The sequence below is a fragment of the Aotus nancymaae genome, unplaced genomic scaffold, assembly GCF_030222135.1.
Source record: "Aotus nancymaae isolate 86718 unplaced genomic scaffold, 86718_ANA_hifiasm-v0.15.2.pri h1tg000051l, whole genome shotgun sequence".
Classification (NCBI taxonomy): domain Eukaryota; kingdom Metazoa; phylum Chordata; class Mammalia; order Primates; family Aotidae; genus Aotus; species Aotus nancymaae.
In genome coordinates this window covers 14,964,390-14,983,609 of record NW_026988465.1, presented here as the reverse complement: position 1 = coordinate 14,983,609, position 19,220 = coordinate 14,964,390, and the positions used below count along the sequence as shown (strand labels likewise).

Here is a 19,220-nt window from a genome sequence, read left to right as displayed (position 1 = left end):
ATCCCCTGTTCATCCCAATTGTCCCAGATATGGTTGCAATCAGCCCTTCTGTGTCAGAGACAGCAATACTCATCAGCTATTTCCTGTGTGCCCCCATATTGTCTAAGTTCTTTGTGCTTATGCAGGATCATATGACTGAGTTGGCCCTGAGCAGAATCACTGAACAGCAGGTATGAGTTCTCCTCCTCCTGCTCTCTTCCCCTACCACCATGAACAGGATGCACTTGTGTTAAGATAGTAATCTACAAGATCAAAGTAGCCTAGAACAATGAGTAAACCACATGAATGGAAGCCCTGGAGAATTGCCTGAATCTGCCTGACAGGGAGATTTATAGAGCAAGAAACAAACTGCTGTTAGGCCATTGAAATAGCCTGTTTTATCCTAATATACTTTCTCATCACATTAATCAAAAAATATGCTGGATCTTCATAATAAAGGTTTATTTTGGCTTGAATTCATTCATTCAGTAAAATACTTAATCACTATGTGTTAGGCACTGCTTTGGGTGCTGAGAATACAGTGAGGAACAAAACAAAGTCCTGGCAGCCTCAGGGAGTTTACACTTATATGGGAAAGACAGACAATAAATAAACAAAATTTCCTGGTAGTGATACAAGCAATAAACAGAAATAAAGTTATTACTGATTGGTCCTGTACCCTTCTCACTAAGTCTTGCCCTTCTCATGTCTTTACTTTCCTCCTCTCTCAGCTCAGACTCTATGGTCCATCACTATTTTCCTTGTCCTGTGCGGATCCTCATCTCACTCACCCTTCTCTCCTTCTTTCTTCCAACTTGCCTGGCAAAATCCCAACCTGGTTAAATGCATTTTTTGGATGTTGTCATTGCCATCTTCACATCTACTCCCAGGTAGCTGAATATGGCTGGAGAAAAACAATAATGCTGATGGATCTCACTCTCATTTTGTAGCCACTAATCCCAGTGAGTCCTTGCAGCTACGTGGCAAGCCTACTACATTCCCTAATCCATCCATCTCCCATTCTACTACATGATCACTTCACAGTTCCTCTGTCCAAAAACCTTGAACAGTCTCTCTCACACTCACTCACTGTCAATAATGTTGCTCTGGATTTTACTGAGAAACTTAAAGGAATAAAAACATCAAAAATTCCACTCACATCTGCCAATCCCTGACCTGCATGGGTACTCATGTCCTCATCTTTCTTCCTGTTACGATGGAGTAGTTTTCCGTTGTCCTTTTTAAGGACAACTCTTCTACTTGCGCACTAGATCCCGTGTCCTCTCATCTCCTGTGGCAGAAATGGAGATGTGTCACCCAGATGCCTCTTCAAGGAAGGATCTGCTGCCCAGCTGCTGAGCCCAGAGTCAGCAGGCAGTCTCCATCTGTCAGCTTCTTCAGGATCTGCCAAAGCTGTGGAATCACTTCAGTGGAGGTCACACCCGTGCTGGGGCTGCCTGAACGCGGTGACTTGAGTAGTATGGGGATATAAAAGCTCAGCCACTCAGGATACCTTGAGGAGCAGCACTCACTCCAGAGCTCCCCTAGCAGCTGTCTGAAGCTCTGTCAAGCCACCTTTGGAGTTTGACCTTTTCCTCTGCCCAGTCTTGCTTCTTCCCACTTCCCTTCACAGATCTTCACCCCTAATAAACATCTGGTGTCCCAAATTCTGTTTTAGCACGGTTTTTACAAAATTTTCATGTAATTCTCTTCCCACTTCACTGGCTACAGTTGCACCTTCTCTCCTCCTTTGCTGGTTCCCCTTTCACTCTCACTCTCTGCTTACAGAGAATCCAACCTGACCTACCTACTATAGATGGGCTTCAGCTACTGTCTCCTCCTTCTCTTGTATCATCAACGTTCCCCTCTCCACTGATTCATTTCCATCATCATACAAACATACATCTCCCCTCAAAACCAAACTCCCTTTGAACTACGCTCCTTCTTTGTTCTCCTCTACAGCAAAATTCCTGGGAAGAGTGCCTGAATCCATTCCTTGCCTACCTGTCTCTCTGTATCCCCACTCCTGGCACCTTTAGAATCGCCGCCCCACAGAATAGTCCGTGTCATTGATAACACAACATTGGTATATACAATGGTCAATTATCAGTTCTCATCTTACCTGAACTTTTTTTTTTTTTTTTTTGAGACGGAGTTTCGCTCGTTACCCAGGCTGGAGAGCAATGGCGCGATCTCGGCTCCCCGCAACCTCTGCCTCCTGGGTTCAGGCAATCCTCCTGCCTTAGCCTCCTGAGTAGCTGGGATTACAGGCACGCACCACCATGCCCAGCTAATTCTTTGTATTAGTAGAGACGGGGTTTCACCATGTTGACCAGGATGGTCTCGATCTCTAGACCTCGTGATCCACCCGCCTCGGCCTCCCAAAGTGCTGGGATTACAGGCTTGAACCACCACGCCCGGCTTACCTGAACTTTTATCAGCATCTGACTCAGTGGATCACTCTCTCCTTCAAAAACACTCCTTTGTCACTTGGCTTCTGGGACACAATTTTCATGTAATTCTCTTCCCACTTCACTGGCTACAGTTGCTCCTTCTCTTCTCCTTGTGGGTTCCCCTCTCACTCCTGAAAATGTAAACACTGGAGAGCTCCAACGTGCCATGTTGAACATCTCCTCGTCCCTACCTATGTTCACTGTTAGTGATTTCATTCAGTTTCAGGGTTGTAGACACCATCTACATGTTGACAACTGCTACATTTATATCTCGAGCTTGAGTTTCTTCTGTTGAAGGCCAGACTCTCAAATCCAACTGCCACTCCTGAATTTCCATTTTGAATTCTCAAAACTAACATGTCTAAAACAAAACAACTCATTCCCACCTCCCGCACTTTCCCCTCCAAAACCATCCTGCCCACCCCCACCCCTGAAGTCTTTCTTATCTCAACCAATGGTTACTCTGTTCCTACAGTTGTTGAACCAAAAACCCCAAGGTCATCATTGACCTGTAGCTGACTCTCTTGCCCACAACCAAAACTTTAGAGAATTCTTTGGAATAACCTAGTCGGTCTTCAGAGTTCTCATTTTCTTAGGATCTTTTCAAATGTCTTATTAATAAGATGTTGCTTAATTGTTGAATATATAAAACAAAATCCCATCCACCCTACTGGTACTTCCTATCTTCTTTAACTTGCTTTACTGTTATCATTAATTGTTGTAGGATTTATATTCACTTATTTATTGTCTTGATGGCAGTGGCAGCCTGTCTGGAGCAGCCACTGAGGGGATGCCAGCTGCAGCATGGAAGGCACAGCCAGAGCTGCACACTCCTTAGAGCCAGCAGGGGCCGGGAACACGCAAGAGCCCCACCCCCTACCGAGTTGGCAAGGTAGGAGACCCATGTTCCTGGGCACAGCTGCAGCCGTCCAGCAACAGCACTGGGCCCAGGCATCCCTACGCTCTTGGGAGCCCAAGAAGCCCCTGCCCCTGCAGGCTTGAAAGTGCCTGCTCCTGAGGTTACAGTGAGCCAAGATCACGCCACTGCACTCCAGCCTGGGTGACAGTGAGACCCTGTCTCAATTAAAAAAAAAGAAAGAAAGAAAGTGCCTGCTTACAGGCCTCTATCCTCTACTCACTCCCAGGGCCTGCTCCAAGGCAGAGTAAAGTTGCGGCTGAGCATGGGCGCTGTTGCAACCCAGCTGGGTGTGTACACATTCAGGGCAGTACTGACATACCCTCCCCTGCCGAATCCACCCCCTCTGGACTTTGGGCACCACCAAGTGCAAGAAGGGTCTGAGGGTGGCTCCGTGTGCACCTGCAGGCATCCCTTGGCACAAACTGCCTGGGTGCCATAGATGACATGCTGGCGGTGGGAGGCAGACCAGTTCCTGGGCAGAACGGGGTTGGTGCCTGCCCACCTTCAAACCAGGTACCAGTGGCCAATTCTGGACAGAGTGAGAACTTATGGTGCTTTTTCTGGGCCCACCAATGGACCAATCAGCACACACTTCCTCCCTTCTGAGCTCATAAAAACCCGACTCAGCCAGAGGTCAGGACTACCAGCTACAGGAAGGAGCTACCCACTTTGGTCTTCCCAACTTGCCAGGACAACCTGCCTGCAGAAAGGAGCTGCCCATTATGGGTCTCCTCTCCACTGAGGGCAAGACACTAGTAGGGACAACCTTCCTACAGAAAGGAGCAACGCACTTCAGGTCTCCTAAGAGCTGTTCTGTCACTCAGTGAAGCTCCTGTCCACCTTGCTTACCCTACAGTTGTTTGCGTGCCTCATTCTTCCTGGACACAGGACAAGAACTGAAGACATGCCAAATGGCAGGACTCAAAGAGCTGTAACACAAATAGGGCTGAAACACAAACTTCTGCTCCTTCAACTACGTGTCAGGCAACAAGGATAGACAGCTGTGGATAGGATGTGAGTGGAATCAACAGTGTGGAGAATGGTATACAAGAGTAGGAATGACACCACTGGCGTATGTTTTGGAAGGGGCACAAAAGGAAAAGAGAAGATTCAAAGAAACTGTTTAATTTTTGTCCTGCAATCCAGAATCCAAGCAAATTTCACTAACCGTATTTCCATTAAGTCCACTGAGTACAAGGATCCGTTGGGTGAGCTGGTGGTTGAAGAGCTGGGAGAAAATAAAGGAAATCACATACAAAAGAAGGCAGCATTGAGCAGGGAAGATACTGCTTTGAGTGTTTGCAGTGTTGAATGTAAAAAGCACCTGCAGAGACGGCCTAGAACTCTGGGAGAAGGGTCTGGACCTGGGCAAATAACGTATTTCTTCTATTCTAAAACAGAGTAGTGTGTGTGAGAGAGGAGAGGGGAAGGAATCGGGTGGGAGGGAGCCTTTCCCCTTATATTCACAGGGGTGTAAATCTATGTGGCTATGTGAACCTTTAACGTAGCAGGGAGGGTCTTTTTCCTTGCAATGCACCTTAAAAGCAACGGGGTCCTCAGAAATACAGCAGGTTGGGGAGTTATATATCACCCAGCATGATTTCTGGGGCATTGATGAGACCTCTGATTAAGTAATTCCCCTCCGCCTCCGAGAAACACTGTCGATAGCGACTTTGGGGATCTCTAAACTTCTTTACCGCCGCGCCCCTCCCCGGCCCGGGACTACTCATCATCTTTTCCAGGAAGCGACGGTGGAGACAATAAACACGCAGGCCCCCTAGCGTCCTTCCGTTCCGCGCGGCCAGGCCGCCTCGCGTCCCGCTCCCGCCCGCCACCCAGGACACAGCCCGCCCGCACCTCAGGGCCCGAGCGCCGACCGCACGCCAGGCGCAGCCGGGGAGAGCCCAGAGCGCGCTTCCTTCCTTCCGCAGCCGAGGAGACCCCTCGTGGGCCCGCCCGCCCGGGCTTCCCGCGGAGGCGCCCGGCCGCCCCGCCTCCCCCGCCCCGCGCCCGCCAACTCCCAGCTCGCGGCCCTGATTGGTCGCCGCATTCCCGCTCTCCTTCCCGAACCGCCATTTTGAAAATCTTGTTGATTCTAGGAAGCCGAGCGCGCGGCGTGAGCGTCACGCCAGACAGCGGTCCGCGCGCCCTCTCTTCGGCGTCGGCCGCCGCCGCCTCTTAGATCCTCCTCGTGCCCTCGCACGCCAGGCCCGCGGCGTCCGGGACCCGCGGTGAGGGCTGCGTCGGGACGCGGGAGGCCCGGTCGCCCCCGCCGCGGCCGACGCGGGAGGGACGCAGCCATTTGGACGGCGGCCTGGGGCGGGGGAGGGGACGCGGAGGGCCGGCAGCTCGGGCCGGGCCGGGCCGGGCCGGGCGGGGAACAGCGCAGGCCGAGCGGGCGCGCGCCCGCCACGGCCGCGGGCTCTGTTTCCCGCCTCGGGAATGCCTGGACGGCGGCGGGCGGAGCGGGAGGGAAGCGGCCCCTGGGGACAGCGCTGCCGTCCCGGCTACGGGAAGAGGCAACTTTCAGGGCAGGTGTCCCGCGGGAAGGGTTGCATCCTTCAAGGTGGCCGCCGGGTCCTACCCGCGAGAGCAGGGGGACCGAGACGTCCGGCTTTCTCCCCGCCCGCAGGTTCACAGCATGTCTGCCTCGGCCCCTGCGGAGGGAGAGGGAGCCCCCGCCGAGCCCGCGTCCGAGAAGGAACCCGAAATGCCCGGTCCCAGAGAGGAGAGCGAGGAGGAAGAGGACGAGGACGACGAGGAGGAGGAGGAGGAGGAAAAAGGTGGGGGGAGTTGCATCCCAAATGATGGATTTTTCAGACCGAAGTCCCCCCTACCCGCCCAGGAAACAGTTTTCTTGCTCTTTTGGTGTTTAGAGGCATAAAGTCGGAGTGATTTTTCAGCGAGAATGCCTGCACAGTTTATCTGCTTTTGTGTTGAGCGATTACGTAGAATTAACTTTGTGTATTCCGGTTTTAAAGTATTTGTTAGAGCGGTAGTGATGTATTGGAGTGCAGCTGACTTATGCCCGCTCTAAATGCTCGTTAACATTTCATCATTTGACGGGAAGTTTGTAGGTCTTGAATTTGATTTTTTTTTTAACTCCGTGTGTGCACCTTTGAAGTTGCTAAGTGGATGTTCTAATTTTGTCCGTTTCATTGCACATCTGTTGCCTTTCGATGTTATTGTAAGGTCTTAGTGCAACCCATTAAGACTGAAGTTATGTAGGCTAGACCTGGAAGTATTTGAATACTTGGAAATATTTTTGCTTTTGCCAAAAAGTTTCTCTCCCTGGCAAACAGCGGTGAAAGCTGTTGCTACTTGAGAAAGTAGTTAAAAATGAGAAAAGTGAACTCTGAAAGTTAAATGTCTCGGTTTCGGAACTGAGTCTGCTTTAAGGGAGGGCGGTGTGAACCCTGATTTGACTGGAGGTGTGAAACAGAAACCTGACGGCATTGAGGAGTGTGCTGTGTCAGTTTATCCAGGATGCAGCAGTGTCTACTTCAGGTGTACCCACAAATTGACATGTTTCCAGCCATTTAAAAATCAAAGTGGCACCTTTTAGCATTCTTTGATATTAGCCTAGTCTGGGTTTATTTCTTATATTGCTGCAAGAGAGCTTTTGGGAAGCTCTCTTCCCAAACTCAGATTTTTTTTAAGCCTCAGCCAGCCTGTGGTCACAATCTGGGTTAAGATTGCAAGGTGTGCCTTTTGTTTGTTTAAAGTGGTATGTGCCCTAAGCAGGACTTATTTAAGTCAAGCATGGCTTTTTATGTAAATAAGTTTTTATGTAAATTATTGCTCAATAGTATGTTATTTAAAAATTATTTTTAATATAGCAACAAAATTGTCTGCACTATCTCCGTACTAGCCAGAGTCTTTGCACTTTTTCTCCAATTTTTTGTTTGTATTTTAATACTTTTTGTGGGGGCAAGGTTGAGATGCCAAAGAAATGGTGAATTTTCTTCATGTCAGGAAAAAATTAGAGAAGTCATGTAAATATACTGTAAATGACCAACACAGTAATTCTTGAGGAACAAGTGGTGGTTAAAAGAATCCCTTTTTTTTTTGAGTTTTTTTTTTTGAGACGGAGTTTTGCTCTTGTTCACGCCGGAGTGCAATGGCACGATCTCGGCTCACTGCAACCTCCGCCTCCCAGGTTCAAGCGATTCTCCTCCTTCAGCCTCCCGAGTAGCTGGGATTACAGGCATGCGCCACCACACTGGGCTAATTTTGTATTTTTAGTAGAAATGGGGTTTCTCCGTGTTGGTCAGGCTGGTCTCAAACTCCTGACCTCAGGGGATCTGCCCGATTTGGCCTCCCAAAGTGTTGGGATTATGGGCACGAACCATCCGCACGGCCAAGCATCCTGTTTTGTTCTAGATAAATTATTTTTTAAAACATGATTTTGTAAAAAGTTTATTCCCTGACAGTTTTATTATAGCTCTGATTTATTGTCCTTTTTACTAATTTGAGGTGTTGTGGGACAAGTAGAATTGTGAAAATTTTTATTCTACTTAACCCTGAATGTTTAAGTATTGAGGCATCATGGAAGCCAGACGGTGAAATACTTGCTGTATTAGGCCTTTTTTTTTTTTTTTTGGCGCTGCTGTAAAATACCTGAGGCTGGGTAATTTATAAAGAGAAGAGGTTTATCGTGGTTCTGCAGACAGTACAAAGAAGTAGGGGCACCAGATTCTGATGAAGGCCTCAGGAAACTTCCAATCATGGTGGAAGACAGAGGGGGAGCTGGCATCCCATCTGGGAGTGGGAGCAAGTGGTGTAGGGAGAGGTGCTATGCTCTTTTAAACAAACACTTGAGAGAACTCACTTATCACCAAGGGTTACCATGCTAAGTCATTCATGAGGGATCTGCCCCCATGATTTCATTACCTTACCAGGCCTCACCTCCAACATTGCGAATCACTTTTCAACATGAAGTTTGGAGGGGGCAAACATCCAAACCATATCATTCCATCCCTGTTTCCCCAAATCTCATGTCTTTCTCACATTTCAAAATTCAGTCGTGCCTTCACAGTAGTCCCCCAAAGTCTTGTCTTGTTTCTGCATTAACTCAAAAATCTCAAGTCTGAAGTCCACAGTTTCATCTGAAGATGAGTTTCTTCCACCCATGAGCCTGTGAGATTAAAAACAAGTTATTTACTCCCAAAATACAATGGTGGTACAGGCGTTGGACAAAATCCCCATTCCAAAAGGGAGAAAGGCCAAAAGAAAGGCGCAGTAGGGCCCACACAAGTCTGAATCCTAGCAGGGCCATCTTTAAATCTTAAAGCTCCAAAATTATCTCCTTATACTCCCATGTATGGTATCCAGGCCATGCTGGTTCAAGGGGTAAGGGGTCTCAAGGCCTTGGGCAGCTCAGGTTGCAAGCTGCCTGTGGCTCTACCATTCTGGAGTTTGGAGGGTGGCAGCCCCCTTCCCACAGCTCCACTAGCCAGTGGAACCTTGGTAGTGATTCTAGGGGGTTCACCTCTCCCCCATTTCCTTCCACACTGCTCTAGTATTAGTTTTATTTTCTTTTCCCTCCCCTCCCCTCTCCCTTCCCCCTTCCCCCAGGGTCTCACTCTGTCACCCTGCTGGAGTGCAGTGGCACTATCTCAGCTCACTGGACTCTGCCTCCCCAGTAGTGGGGACCACAGGCACACCACCCCACCATACCTGTGTATTTTGTATTTTTTATAGAGGCAGGGTGTTACTGTGTTGCCCAGGCTGGTCTCAAACTCCTTAGCTCAAGTGACCTGCCTGCTTCTGCCTCCCAAAGTGCCTGAATTACAGGAATGAGCCACCATGCCTGGCCCCAAGTAGCAGTTTTCTGTGAGAGCTCCACCCCTGCGGCAGGCTTCTGCCCAGGCACCCAGGCTTTCTCATACATCCTCTGAAGTCTGTCCTAAAGAAGGGGTCAGATTAGCCAAAACTGGCAGTGGTTTTGGGGAAAAGATAAGTGAGAGAAATGACTAGTAAAAGATGACTCTTTTAGGTTTCTGTCTTTGTCAGGTGAGTGGATGGTATTAATGTTTTCTGAAAAAAATTGATGAAGTGAGCAAGTTTGGAGGTGCTAATGATTTTTCTTTTGGATGTTTTGAGTTTAAATACCTATAGGACATGAATTGAAGCTGCCAGGTGATACTGTTGCCCCTCCATATCTGTGGGCTCCTTATCTGTGGATGCAAACAACCACAGATTGGTAAAAATGGATGATTGCATCTTTACTGAACATGAACAGATTTTTTTCTTACTATTCCCTGAACAATACAGTATGACAGCTATCTACATATTAGTTAAGTTGTGTTAGTCATGGGTAATCTAGAGACGATTTAAAGTATATGGGTAGATGTTCATAGGTTATATATAATTACTACACCATTTTTTTAAAATAAGGACTTGAGTGTCCATGGATTTTGACATCTGAGGGTAGTCCTGGAACCAATCCCTCACAGATACTGAGAGACAATATTAGTTAATATGAATCTCAGAAGAAAGTTGTGGAGATTGACTGGGAAGTCATTGGCTTGTATTTGGTAATTAGAGAGGCAAGCAAATGGTTTAAATCACTAGGTTGATGAAGTTGAGTGATAGTACGGGTTGTTTTAGTGTGCTTGCTCTTCATTCTGTGCAACATGGCCAGAATATACCTGTTGATAGCTCTGTCCTGACATACTCTTTCTGTGCAAATCCTTACATTACTAAATCTAAGCTCTTTAAAGGCCAGCACAAATGCTTTGTTCCGTTTTCCCTAGTCCCAAAATAATTTATCCTCAGTGCACAGCAATTTATTTGTATTACATCTTTCTTAAGATGTTTTGTTATCTTTTACATTGACATATATTTATGTCTCATTTCTTTAGTAGCATCTCTTTCAAAAGATGTACAGTCTTAATCATCCATTTGTGCCCTCTTAGTACTAAGTGCAGCTTTGTACAACCAAGGCATTCATTTGAATAAATGGCAGAACCTCCAGCAATATATAATATTCTTTTATCTAACTTTATTTGATTCCAAAAATGATTTTGTTTTAGATAAATGGAACTTAGTGTTTTGAATTTTGAAATTCGAATTTTGATGGAGCTAGGGTCTCAATATGTTCAGCCTAGGCTGGTCTCAAACTCCTGGGCTCAAGTGATCCTCCTGCCTTGGCTTCCGAAAGCATTGGCATTATTGGCGTGAGCCACCACACCCAGCCATGGTTTTTTTATTTTGTTTTGTTTGTCTTGTTTTTTGGACTAAACAGATTAACTTTTTTCAGAGTAATTTATGGCCATCATTATGAACATTATTCATAAACTACAAAGTAGTGCCCTCCTAGTTGATTGTGTTAAATGTAAACTTGGAGAGTTTTGTCTTATCCTGATAGTTCAGGCTGTTGTGCCTGGAGGTCTTTATTTGTGTCTCTTTTGTCAGTTTACTAAATTATTATTGTTCTCTATATATTTTTTGAAGTTCTTAATCTCCCAGTCTAAACTTGATTATTTCTGAACTATAGCAAACTTTGAATCACAATTATTAAATAGAATTATGTCCAAAGATTAAACAGAGCTAGATTTTTTCATAACTGAGTGACTGGACTGTAATTGCGATAATTTTAGTTGAATAAAAATTCATTTGTTTTGTAATTATTTTTTTAATATAATGAGTCCCTGTGAGTTTGCCAGGTAAGTAAAATGTTACTCTAAAAAAAATTTCGTGGTGCTGTATTAACTTACCAGGTATTTTGATCTTTTCTGTCATTTGCTTCCCAAAACACTGCTCAGAAGAGGAATGAAGTATTAGGTTTTGGGGGCTTTGTTTTACATGCTTATCTAATAAAGTTGATATAATCTTTAAGCTTTTTGTTAATTAAGAAATACTAAATTAATTTCCAGAAAAGAGTCTCATCGTTGAAGGCAAGAGGGAAAAGAAAAAAGTGGAGAGGTTGACAATGCAAGTCTCTTCCTTACAGAGAGAGCCATTTACAATTGCACAAGGTAAGTATATTCTAGGTTCCTTTCATTTTTATGGTGAAAGTGCCTAAATTTGTGAAAATGATGGTTAGTAGTGCTCAGTATCAACAAGGTAGTGTTTTATACTTTATTTAATTTGCTCTATTAGAGCAGAGTTACATGTAAATTATGCTGTAAAAATAATTCTTATTAAATTTGTAAATGTATTAAGCAATGGGTATTTAATTATTTTTTTTTTCTAGGAAAGGGGCAGAAACTTTGTGAAATTGAGAGGATACATTTTTTTCTAAGTAAGAAGAAAACTGATGAACTTAGAAATCTACACAAACTGCTTTACAACAGGCCAGGCACTGTAAGACCTTTTTACACTTTTAACCTACTTATATATTACTTCACAATGGAATCATAATTTCTGTAAATGTTAGTGGTCCACTAATTCAGTTTTCATACTTTATGACTGAGCAGACTGAGATATATACTTAATATATGATTTATCACAGGATACGTAGCTAGATATTAGCAACTGGGATTATAATGTCCAGGACCCTGCCTTTTTTGTTTTTTTTTCAGACAGGGTCTCACTCTGTCACCCAGGCAGAAGTGCAGTGTGCAGTATGTGGCTCTCTGCAGCCTCAACCACCTGGGCTCCAGTGATCCTCCCACTTAAACCTCTTGAGTAGCTGGGACCACAGGTGCACGCCACCTGTCTGGCTAATTTTATTATGTTTTGTAGAGATAGCATTTTGCCATGTTGCTCAGGCTGGTGTCAAACTCCTGAGCTCAAGGAGTCCTCCCACCTCAGCCTCCCAAAGTGTTAGAATTACAGGTATCAGCTAGTGTGCCCAGCCCTAGGGCTCTTGTTCCTGTAGTAGTTTTTATTCCAAACTGAAGTTTCAAATTATGAAACCCAAATTGTGATGGTTTTATTGACCTTTAAATGTATTAAAAGAAATTCATGTTTTTGGATTTTCTGGACATTCAGAATAAGTGATTTGGTGTGATTTTATCTCATTTTGAGAAAATACCTGATAAATTGCGTGATATTCTTTGCTAAAGGATCGTTATTATACTGTACATATAACTTAGTATTTTATATAATTGAGAAAACTCTGCCTTAAGGTGTACATGGGCAAAGTAAAGTTGGGTGTTAGAATGTCTGAAGTAGAACAGAATGTCTGACACATGACGTAATTTATTTTCACGTCTATTAATCTCGTTTAATCTTTAAACCAATCTAATTTGCACAAGTCCGAAAACTAGTAAATGGTACTAATTTTCTGTGGTACTCACTATTCTTTCAAAGAATAAAGTCCTTTACTTCTTGATTTGAAAAAGAAGTATTACCAGTAATTTTATTACTTAAGAAAAGGATATCTTTTTAAGTAGTAGCTTTCCACATCCCCTGGTACTATCAGATATCTTTTGGTTGTGGTAAAAATTCCCCAGTGAAAATTTGTTCAAATTGTTATTTTCAGAGACTTAAGTTTGTAGGATTTTTATAATATAAATATATTAGTAAGAAATATATTTTTCAATTTTGAACAAGAAATGTTGAATATTAAACCAATATTGAATTGGTTGACTGTTGAGCCAGTATTGTAACTTACACACAGATATGAAAATAAAGATGTTGGCTTTGAATTGTCTTTGAATTTTTTCTTGTGTACATTACGGGTAATAAATAGCATTAATAAGAAACATTTTCAGGTGTCCTCATTAAAGAAGAATGTGGGTCAGTTCAGTGGCTTTCCATTTGAAAAAGGAAGTGTCCAGTATAAAAAAAAGGAAGAAATGTTGAAAAAGTGAGTCATTTTTATAAATACTGTATTTTGATCAATATGCTTTAAGTTTATTTTTTAACGTTTACAAAATGATCACATTCGGGCCAGGTGCGGTGGCTCCTGCTTGTAATCTCAGGACTTTGGGAGGCCAAGGCAGGCAGCCCAGGTCGGAAATGAAATAGGTCAAAACCCTCATGCTGATCAGTAGTGGGATGGTGCCTGTGAATGGCTGCCACTGCACTGCAGCCTGGGCAACATAGCAAGACCTCATCTCTTAGAAAAAGACAAAAGATTACTGAAAACTTTTTTTTTGGAGACAGAGTCTCGCTCTGTTGACCAGGTTGGAGTGCAGTGACGCAATCTTGCCTCACTGCAACCTCTGCCTCCCAGGTTCAAGCAGTTCTCCTGCCTCTGGAGTAGCTGGGATTACAGACATGCGCCACCACGCCCAGCTAATTTTTTTTTTTGTATTACTAGTAGAGATGGGTTTCATCATGTTGGCCAGGCTGGTCTCAAACTCCTGACCACAGGTCAGCCACCCACCTCAGCCTCCCAAAGTGCTGGAATTACAGGAGTTAGCCACTGTGCCCAGCCAATTACTGAAAACTTAAAGAAATTGTTATTTCCTCAAAGAACAATACACACAGGTTAATCATTTAGAGTGCAAAACTCAGAAGGTCTAAAGAGAATGTAGTAATCTTTCCCATTCCTGTCCCCTGTCAGCCACTCTGTTTAAATGGCTTAAACCATTAAAACTGTTTTGAAGATAATAAATTTTATGGAAACAGTGTTCTTCATGATAATGCAAGCTAGATGATATATAAGCTTTTGTTTATTAAATGCCTTGTACTTAAGAACTCAAATAATAAAGATAATTACCTGTTCTTGCATTGAAACATAGTAGCAGTGCTGTTGGGGAAAATGTAATACTTAATTGAAGAAGAATTACCAAGGCCATGAATTTTATAGTATTGAAAACATTTTACTTAATTTTCTAGTTAATTTACTTAGTTTGTTCTTGCACTGCATGTACAACTTAAATGGTAAATGGTATTTTTTAATTGTTAATCCTATTTAGTTGTATACTAGTCATGATTATTAAGAGCAAGATTCAGAGAAACATTGGCCACTTTTTTTAATGTGTGTAACTGAGCCAGTTTGGTTGGCTATTCCCTTTGTATTGTGGAGAACATTTGTAAGCTTCCCTATATTAACACCTTGGTTTCTTCCATTTTCTGTTTCAGATTTAGAAATGCCATGTTAAAGAGCATCTGTGAAGTTCTTGATTTGGAGAGATCAGGTGTAAATAGTGAACTAGTGAAGAGGATCTTGAATTTCTTAATGCATCCAAAGCCTTCTGGCAAAGTGAGGATCAATTTTTCCTTTTTCCTAAGAAATCAGTTATTCATAGCCTCTTTACTTTTTTTCTGTGAAACAAAAATTGGTTAATAGCAGCATTGCTGTTAGTATTCAGTAATGTCTACATTGAAAGAATATATCTTCTGTTGACAATCGGCAATAATTTCATGATAGAAATAGTATAGATGCCAAAGGGATATGTTGCTTCAAATCAGATACAAGGAATATAAGGTTTAGAAAAGTGAATTAATATCAGAAGGGACAGAATGTACAGGTAGTCAGGGTTAGGTATCTAGAAGACACTGAAAGAATAGAAAGGCTGGGTTAAGGATGAGGTGCAAGGCTGGAGAGAAGGGATGCAACCTGTAATCAAGTGAAGAAAGACAAAATAGAGAGTATATTAGAACTGAATGTTTTCCTAGATCCTGGAATAAGTTGTTAAAAAGTGACATTTAAAAGTTAACTCTTACAAGTTTCCTGGATTGGGTTTCCAGAATCCACAGCAGAGCCCAGGAGCTGGACAGGGAAGTAAAATGGCCTGATAGTTTTCTTACTCTTCCTAAAACCTAGTAGGTTTGCCCTAATTATCTAACGGTAACAAATGACATAGGTGGCTTAAAATGTCTGTTGAAGTGTTATATGACCTTGCATTTTCAGTAAGTTTTAGCTCTGTCAGCAAATGTTTTTATATTCTTCCCCATTTGACAGAAAAGGAAGTATGAAGAGATTTGGCAGGTCTAGGAGTTCAGGGGAATGCCGTCTGGAGATGGGAGAGGGCATTAAAAACCAAAACCAGAAACTAGCTCTGTGACTTTGTTTTGGACTGCCCTTGGTGCTTATTACCATTAGCTGGACAAGGACAGATAAAGTAACATTTAAGGTGTTAACTTTTGTTATACAGCTACAGACTCAAGGGGTATGATGATTTTTGTTTTAAATTGGCTTATTTAAGGACAAAATATTATCTTTTTATTTTCTAACTTTAGCTATACCTGCAATTTTTAAGGATTTATTGTGGCAAGGTGTTCATTTATTTCCTCAGAAGCAATTACTAAGTTGTTATGGTGGACATTTTTATATTTATCTTTTTCTCATTGATTTTTCAATTTGTTGGTTTCAGGTTACTGTTACCCGTTTAAAAAAATAATGAGAGCCCCAAAAAGTTTTTTTTAATATGAGTTATTTCGATCTTCAGTATATTTGATGTTAGAACTGAAAATTTTTATTTTAAAATGTTAAAAATAATATTTTCTATGAAAAATAACTTTTTAGAATAATTAGTGGCATTATTTTATGTTTTTGTATATCTGCTTAATGTCTGGCTTAAGAGAAAACAGCATGATTACCATTTGCTTCTAATTCAGTCTTTTTTTTCCTGAGACGGATTCTCACTCTGTTGCCCAGGCTAGAGTGCAGTGGCACAGTCTGGGCTCACTGCAGCCTCTGTCTCCCAGGCTCAAGTGATTCTCCTGCCTCAGCCCCCCTGGTAGCTGGGATTATAGTCATGTGCCACCATACCCAGCTAAGTTTTGTATTTTTAGTAGAGATGGGTTTTGCCATATTGGCTAGGCTGGTCTCAAACTCCTGACCTCAGGTGAGCCACCGTGCCTGGCCCCATCCAGTCTTTTGCAATGTATTGGTTTGCTTAAAATTTATGAAGGGCCTGATATAGTAACTTATGCCTGTAATTCCAGCCCTTTGGGAGGCCGAGGCAGGTGGATCACTTGAGCTCAGGAGTTGGAGACCAGCCTGGGTGACAGAGTGAGACTCTGTCTCAAGAAAAAATTAGCCAGGCACTGAGACACATTCCTGTAGTCCCAGCTACTTGGGAGCCGAGGTGGAAGCCTGAACTCAGGAGTTCAGTGTTGCAGTGAGCTACATTCATGTCATTGCACTCCATCCTATGTGACAGAACAAGATTCTGTCTCAAGATAATACGTATGTGAAAAAAACCCAGCCTCACATAGGTATGTATTTAGGGAAAAAGGAATATTTGAAGTCCTTTTTGATAATTGTATATATTGTCTTCTGATACCACACAAAACCAAAACTCTACAATTTGTAGTTTCCTAAAGGTTAGTTATAATGTTTAATGTAGGTCTCAAAACTTGGTTCTTTTATCAGCATATGCATGGTTTTGTAACATGCATTTACCATTTGTAAGTATTGGTTCCCTGACCTACATCTTCCAAATGTTGATGTGTTTTATTGAACACTGTCGTTATTCATGTTCATTAATATAAACACCATCTCATCACAAAATACTTAGGGCTTGGGAAACTGTCAGGTTCACAATAGTAGATATGAATTTTCCAGAATTCTGATTTCCACTTAAAATCATAAAATTTATCATTATTGATAAATGCTGTTAGTTTTCCTTGAAGTGACAAGCTTACCTTGAATATTTTTGAAATCATCACCATCAAATACTTAAGTCTGAATTGGCTATATTTGTTCTTTAAAAAGTTGTGTTCTCTGGAAGGTGGAGTTTGCAGTGAGCCGACGTGCCACTGCACTCCAGCTTGGGCGACAGAGCAAGACTCTGTCTCCAAAAAAAAAAAAAAAAAAAAGTGGTGTTCTTTGAAAAAGGAGCTTGCAGCGTGTTTAACTCACAACTGAGTTACACAAATGCTTTTCCTTGAGAAAACCATCGAACTTCAATTGTAGCTGTATTTGTGTTGAACTTCTATTTTGTCACAGATAATAGACATGTACCTGAGAGTTAACACAATATTTATTGCTTTATCAAGGACATCATTAAGTGAAACCATTTACCTTTTTTTTGGTGGTGGTTGTTTCTGCTGGTGTGTGGTTGTGAGGAATACAATAATTAATACATATTGCTTTCTTCATTAGTACTAAGGTGCCCTCAGTTTTACCCACCTTTACTTTCCTTTGCTTTTGCACAATTAGTACAAATGTCAGTGGAGTGAAAAGAGGAAATAAATAGTTTTGTTGTTATTATGAAAATAGTTTCTACCTCGTAGACTGCTAAAAAGGTCTCAGGAAACCCCAAAGACCACACTGTGAGAATCTGTTTTTTCTTGTCATACAGAATCTAGCTTTTCTATCAGTTTTTCATATGTGACTCTGTGATGATTACTCCTTAATTTGATGGTATCAAGCTCAAGCTATTTTCTCTCTCTTTTTTTTTTTTTTTTTGAGACAGTGTTTTACTCTCTTGCCTAGAGTGTCATGGTATGATCATGGCTTGATGCAATCTTGACCTCCTGGTTGAAGTGATCCTCTCACCTCAGCCACTCAAGTAACTGGGACTATAGCTATATGCCACCATGTGTGGCTAAATTTTACATTTCTTAGAGACAGGATCTCACTATATTGTCCAGGATGGTCACAAACTCCTGGGCTCAAGTGATCCACTTACCTTGGCCTCCGAAGTTGTTGGTATTATAGGCATGAGCCATGGTGTCTGGCCTAGAGCTGTTTTCTAAGCTACCAGAAGTTTCCTTTTTCTTTTCTATAAGTTTTTCGGTTGTTAAATGAATACAACATTAATCGTTGATTGCTTTCCTATCCTCCTAATGTACTTTATTTTATTAAACAGTTTTTGTTTCCAAAAAGAGATAATGCTGTTGACACTGATTTTGATAAATAGATTGAACTATTTTTAGAGTCAGAATAGGAAAACTCTAAACCATTTGTATATTTTGGATTTTGGTTTTCAGACTCCTCGTTTACTTTGGGGAATTGCATTTTTTGATCGGTTACTTGAATAACGTAACATCCTTTCACTTTCCTCGATAGATTTATACAGAACCTGTTTCAGTCTTCATATTAATAATTCGATATACAGGTTACATCCTTGCTACCTGTATCTGGTTTCTGAGCTGAGATTTTGAGGGATATTATGTTTTTCTAATACATTTGAGACCTGGGGTTCATATAACAAGTAAGAGCTTGGAAAGAGAGAGTTACCTTTTCTCCAAACAGTGCTGTCAAAGAATTTATCCATGTAGATTAAGGTCCTAATAATAGTTGGTAATAGTAGTAACTCACATAGCAAGGAAAAGTGTATGCATTCACAGTTTCTTATAAAGAATCTTCTCTGAGACATGTCTTTGATCCACTAACTTCAAGTTCCTCGAATGACCTAGTTTGGCTATTTCCTAGTGTGCCTTTGGAAGGGTAGGTTGTTGGAGCAATCTAGAAGCTATCCTGTGGTTTGTTTGCAGTGAGCCCGAGAGCACCATATTACACAAAGTAGCCACTTTTTCTTAATTTTTGTGTAGGTGACAGTGACCCCTAGGCTGGAGGTTCGTGGGAGGTAAAGGACCTGTGGTTCTATTCTCTGCATGAAAAATACTGCCTAAAGTTATCACAAGCATTTACATAATTGGATACTTTAAGGTTATGTTATAGAATTTTACCTTAATGTTTCTGCTTATTGCAGAACACAAAGTAACAAAGGTAGAAATAATATAAAAGATGCTCAACCTTAGAAATAAGTATTAATTCCGTAATGTGTATTTTTACATTCTTTATATTAGGTGATTTTATGGTTTTCAATTTTAGAATTTAGCAAAACTTCCTTGAGAAACACTTAAAAATTAAATTTTTTGTTTAATATAATCAACTCATTTTCTTCAGGTGATCTCTGCTTTTAAATATACATAGTTTAATTGATTATCAGAATAATAGCAACATTTATTTATTCTTAGTTTCATAATTAATATATCCATCATTTATTGTTTACTTAAAAGCATCAGTGAGAATATGATCCTGACATTACTGAAAGTAGAGGCCAGAAGTA

General features: G+C 42.0%; 2 protein-coding genes across 3 annotated transcripts in view; one reads left to right on the top strand and one right to left on the bottom strand.

The window, feature by feature from the left end:
- RNF144B (ring finger protein 144B) overlaps positions 1 to 5,288 on the bottom strand; it is a 283,693-nt gene extending 278,405 nt beyond the window's left edge. The window contains exons 1-3 of one of the 2 annotated variants that reach the window (XM_021665346.2): positions 5,209 to 5,288; positions 4,520 to 4,579; positions 2,406 to 2,563 (exon numbers count right to left, since the gene is read on the bottom strand). In XM_021665346.2, the coding sequence (XP_021521021.1) occupies positions 2,406 to 2,423 (18 nt within the window). In that variant the 5' untranslated portion in view covers positions 2,424 to 2,563; positions 4,520 to 4,579; positions 5,209 to 5,288. Of the gene's footprint in view, positions 1 to 2,405; positions 2,805 to 4,519; positions 4,580 to 5,208 lie in introns of those variants that run through there. The other variant, XM_064363027.1, reaches the window with a different exon arrangement.
- A 148-nt stretch (positions 5,289 to 5,436) lies between these two features.
- The window catches only part of DEK (DEK proto-oncogene), a 36,080-nt gene continuing 22,296 nt past the window's right edge, over positions 5,437 to 19,220 (top strand). Inside the window, exons 1-6 of the mRNA XM_021665343.2 lie at positions 5,437 to 5,582; positions 5,984 to 6,134; positions 11,232 to 11,333; positions 11,552 to 11,661; positions 13,017 to 13,111; positions 14,335 to 14,455. Of these exons, the coding sequence (XP_021521018.1) occupies positions 5,993 to 6,134; positions 11,232 to 11,333; positions 11,552 to 11,661; positions 13,017 to 13,111; positions 14,335 to 14,455 (570 nt within the window). The 5' untranslated portion in view covers positions 5,437 to 5,582; positions 5,984 to 5,992. The remainder of the gene's footprint in view (positions 5,583 to 5,983; positions 6,135 to 11,231; positions 11,334 to 11,551; positions 11,662 to 13,016; positions 13,112 to 14,334; positions 14,456 to 19,220) is intronic.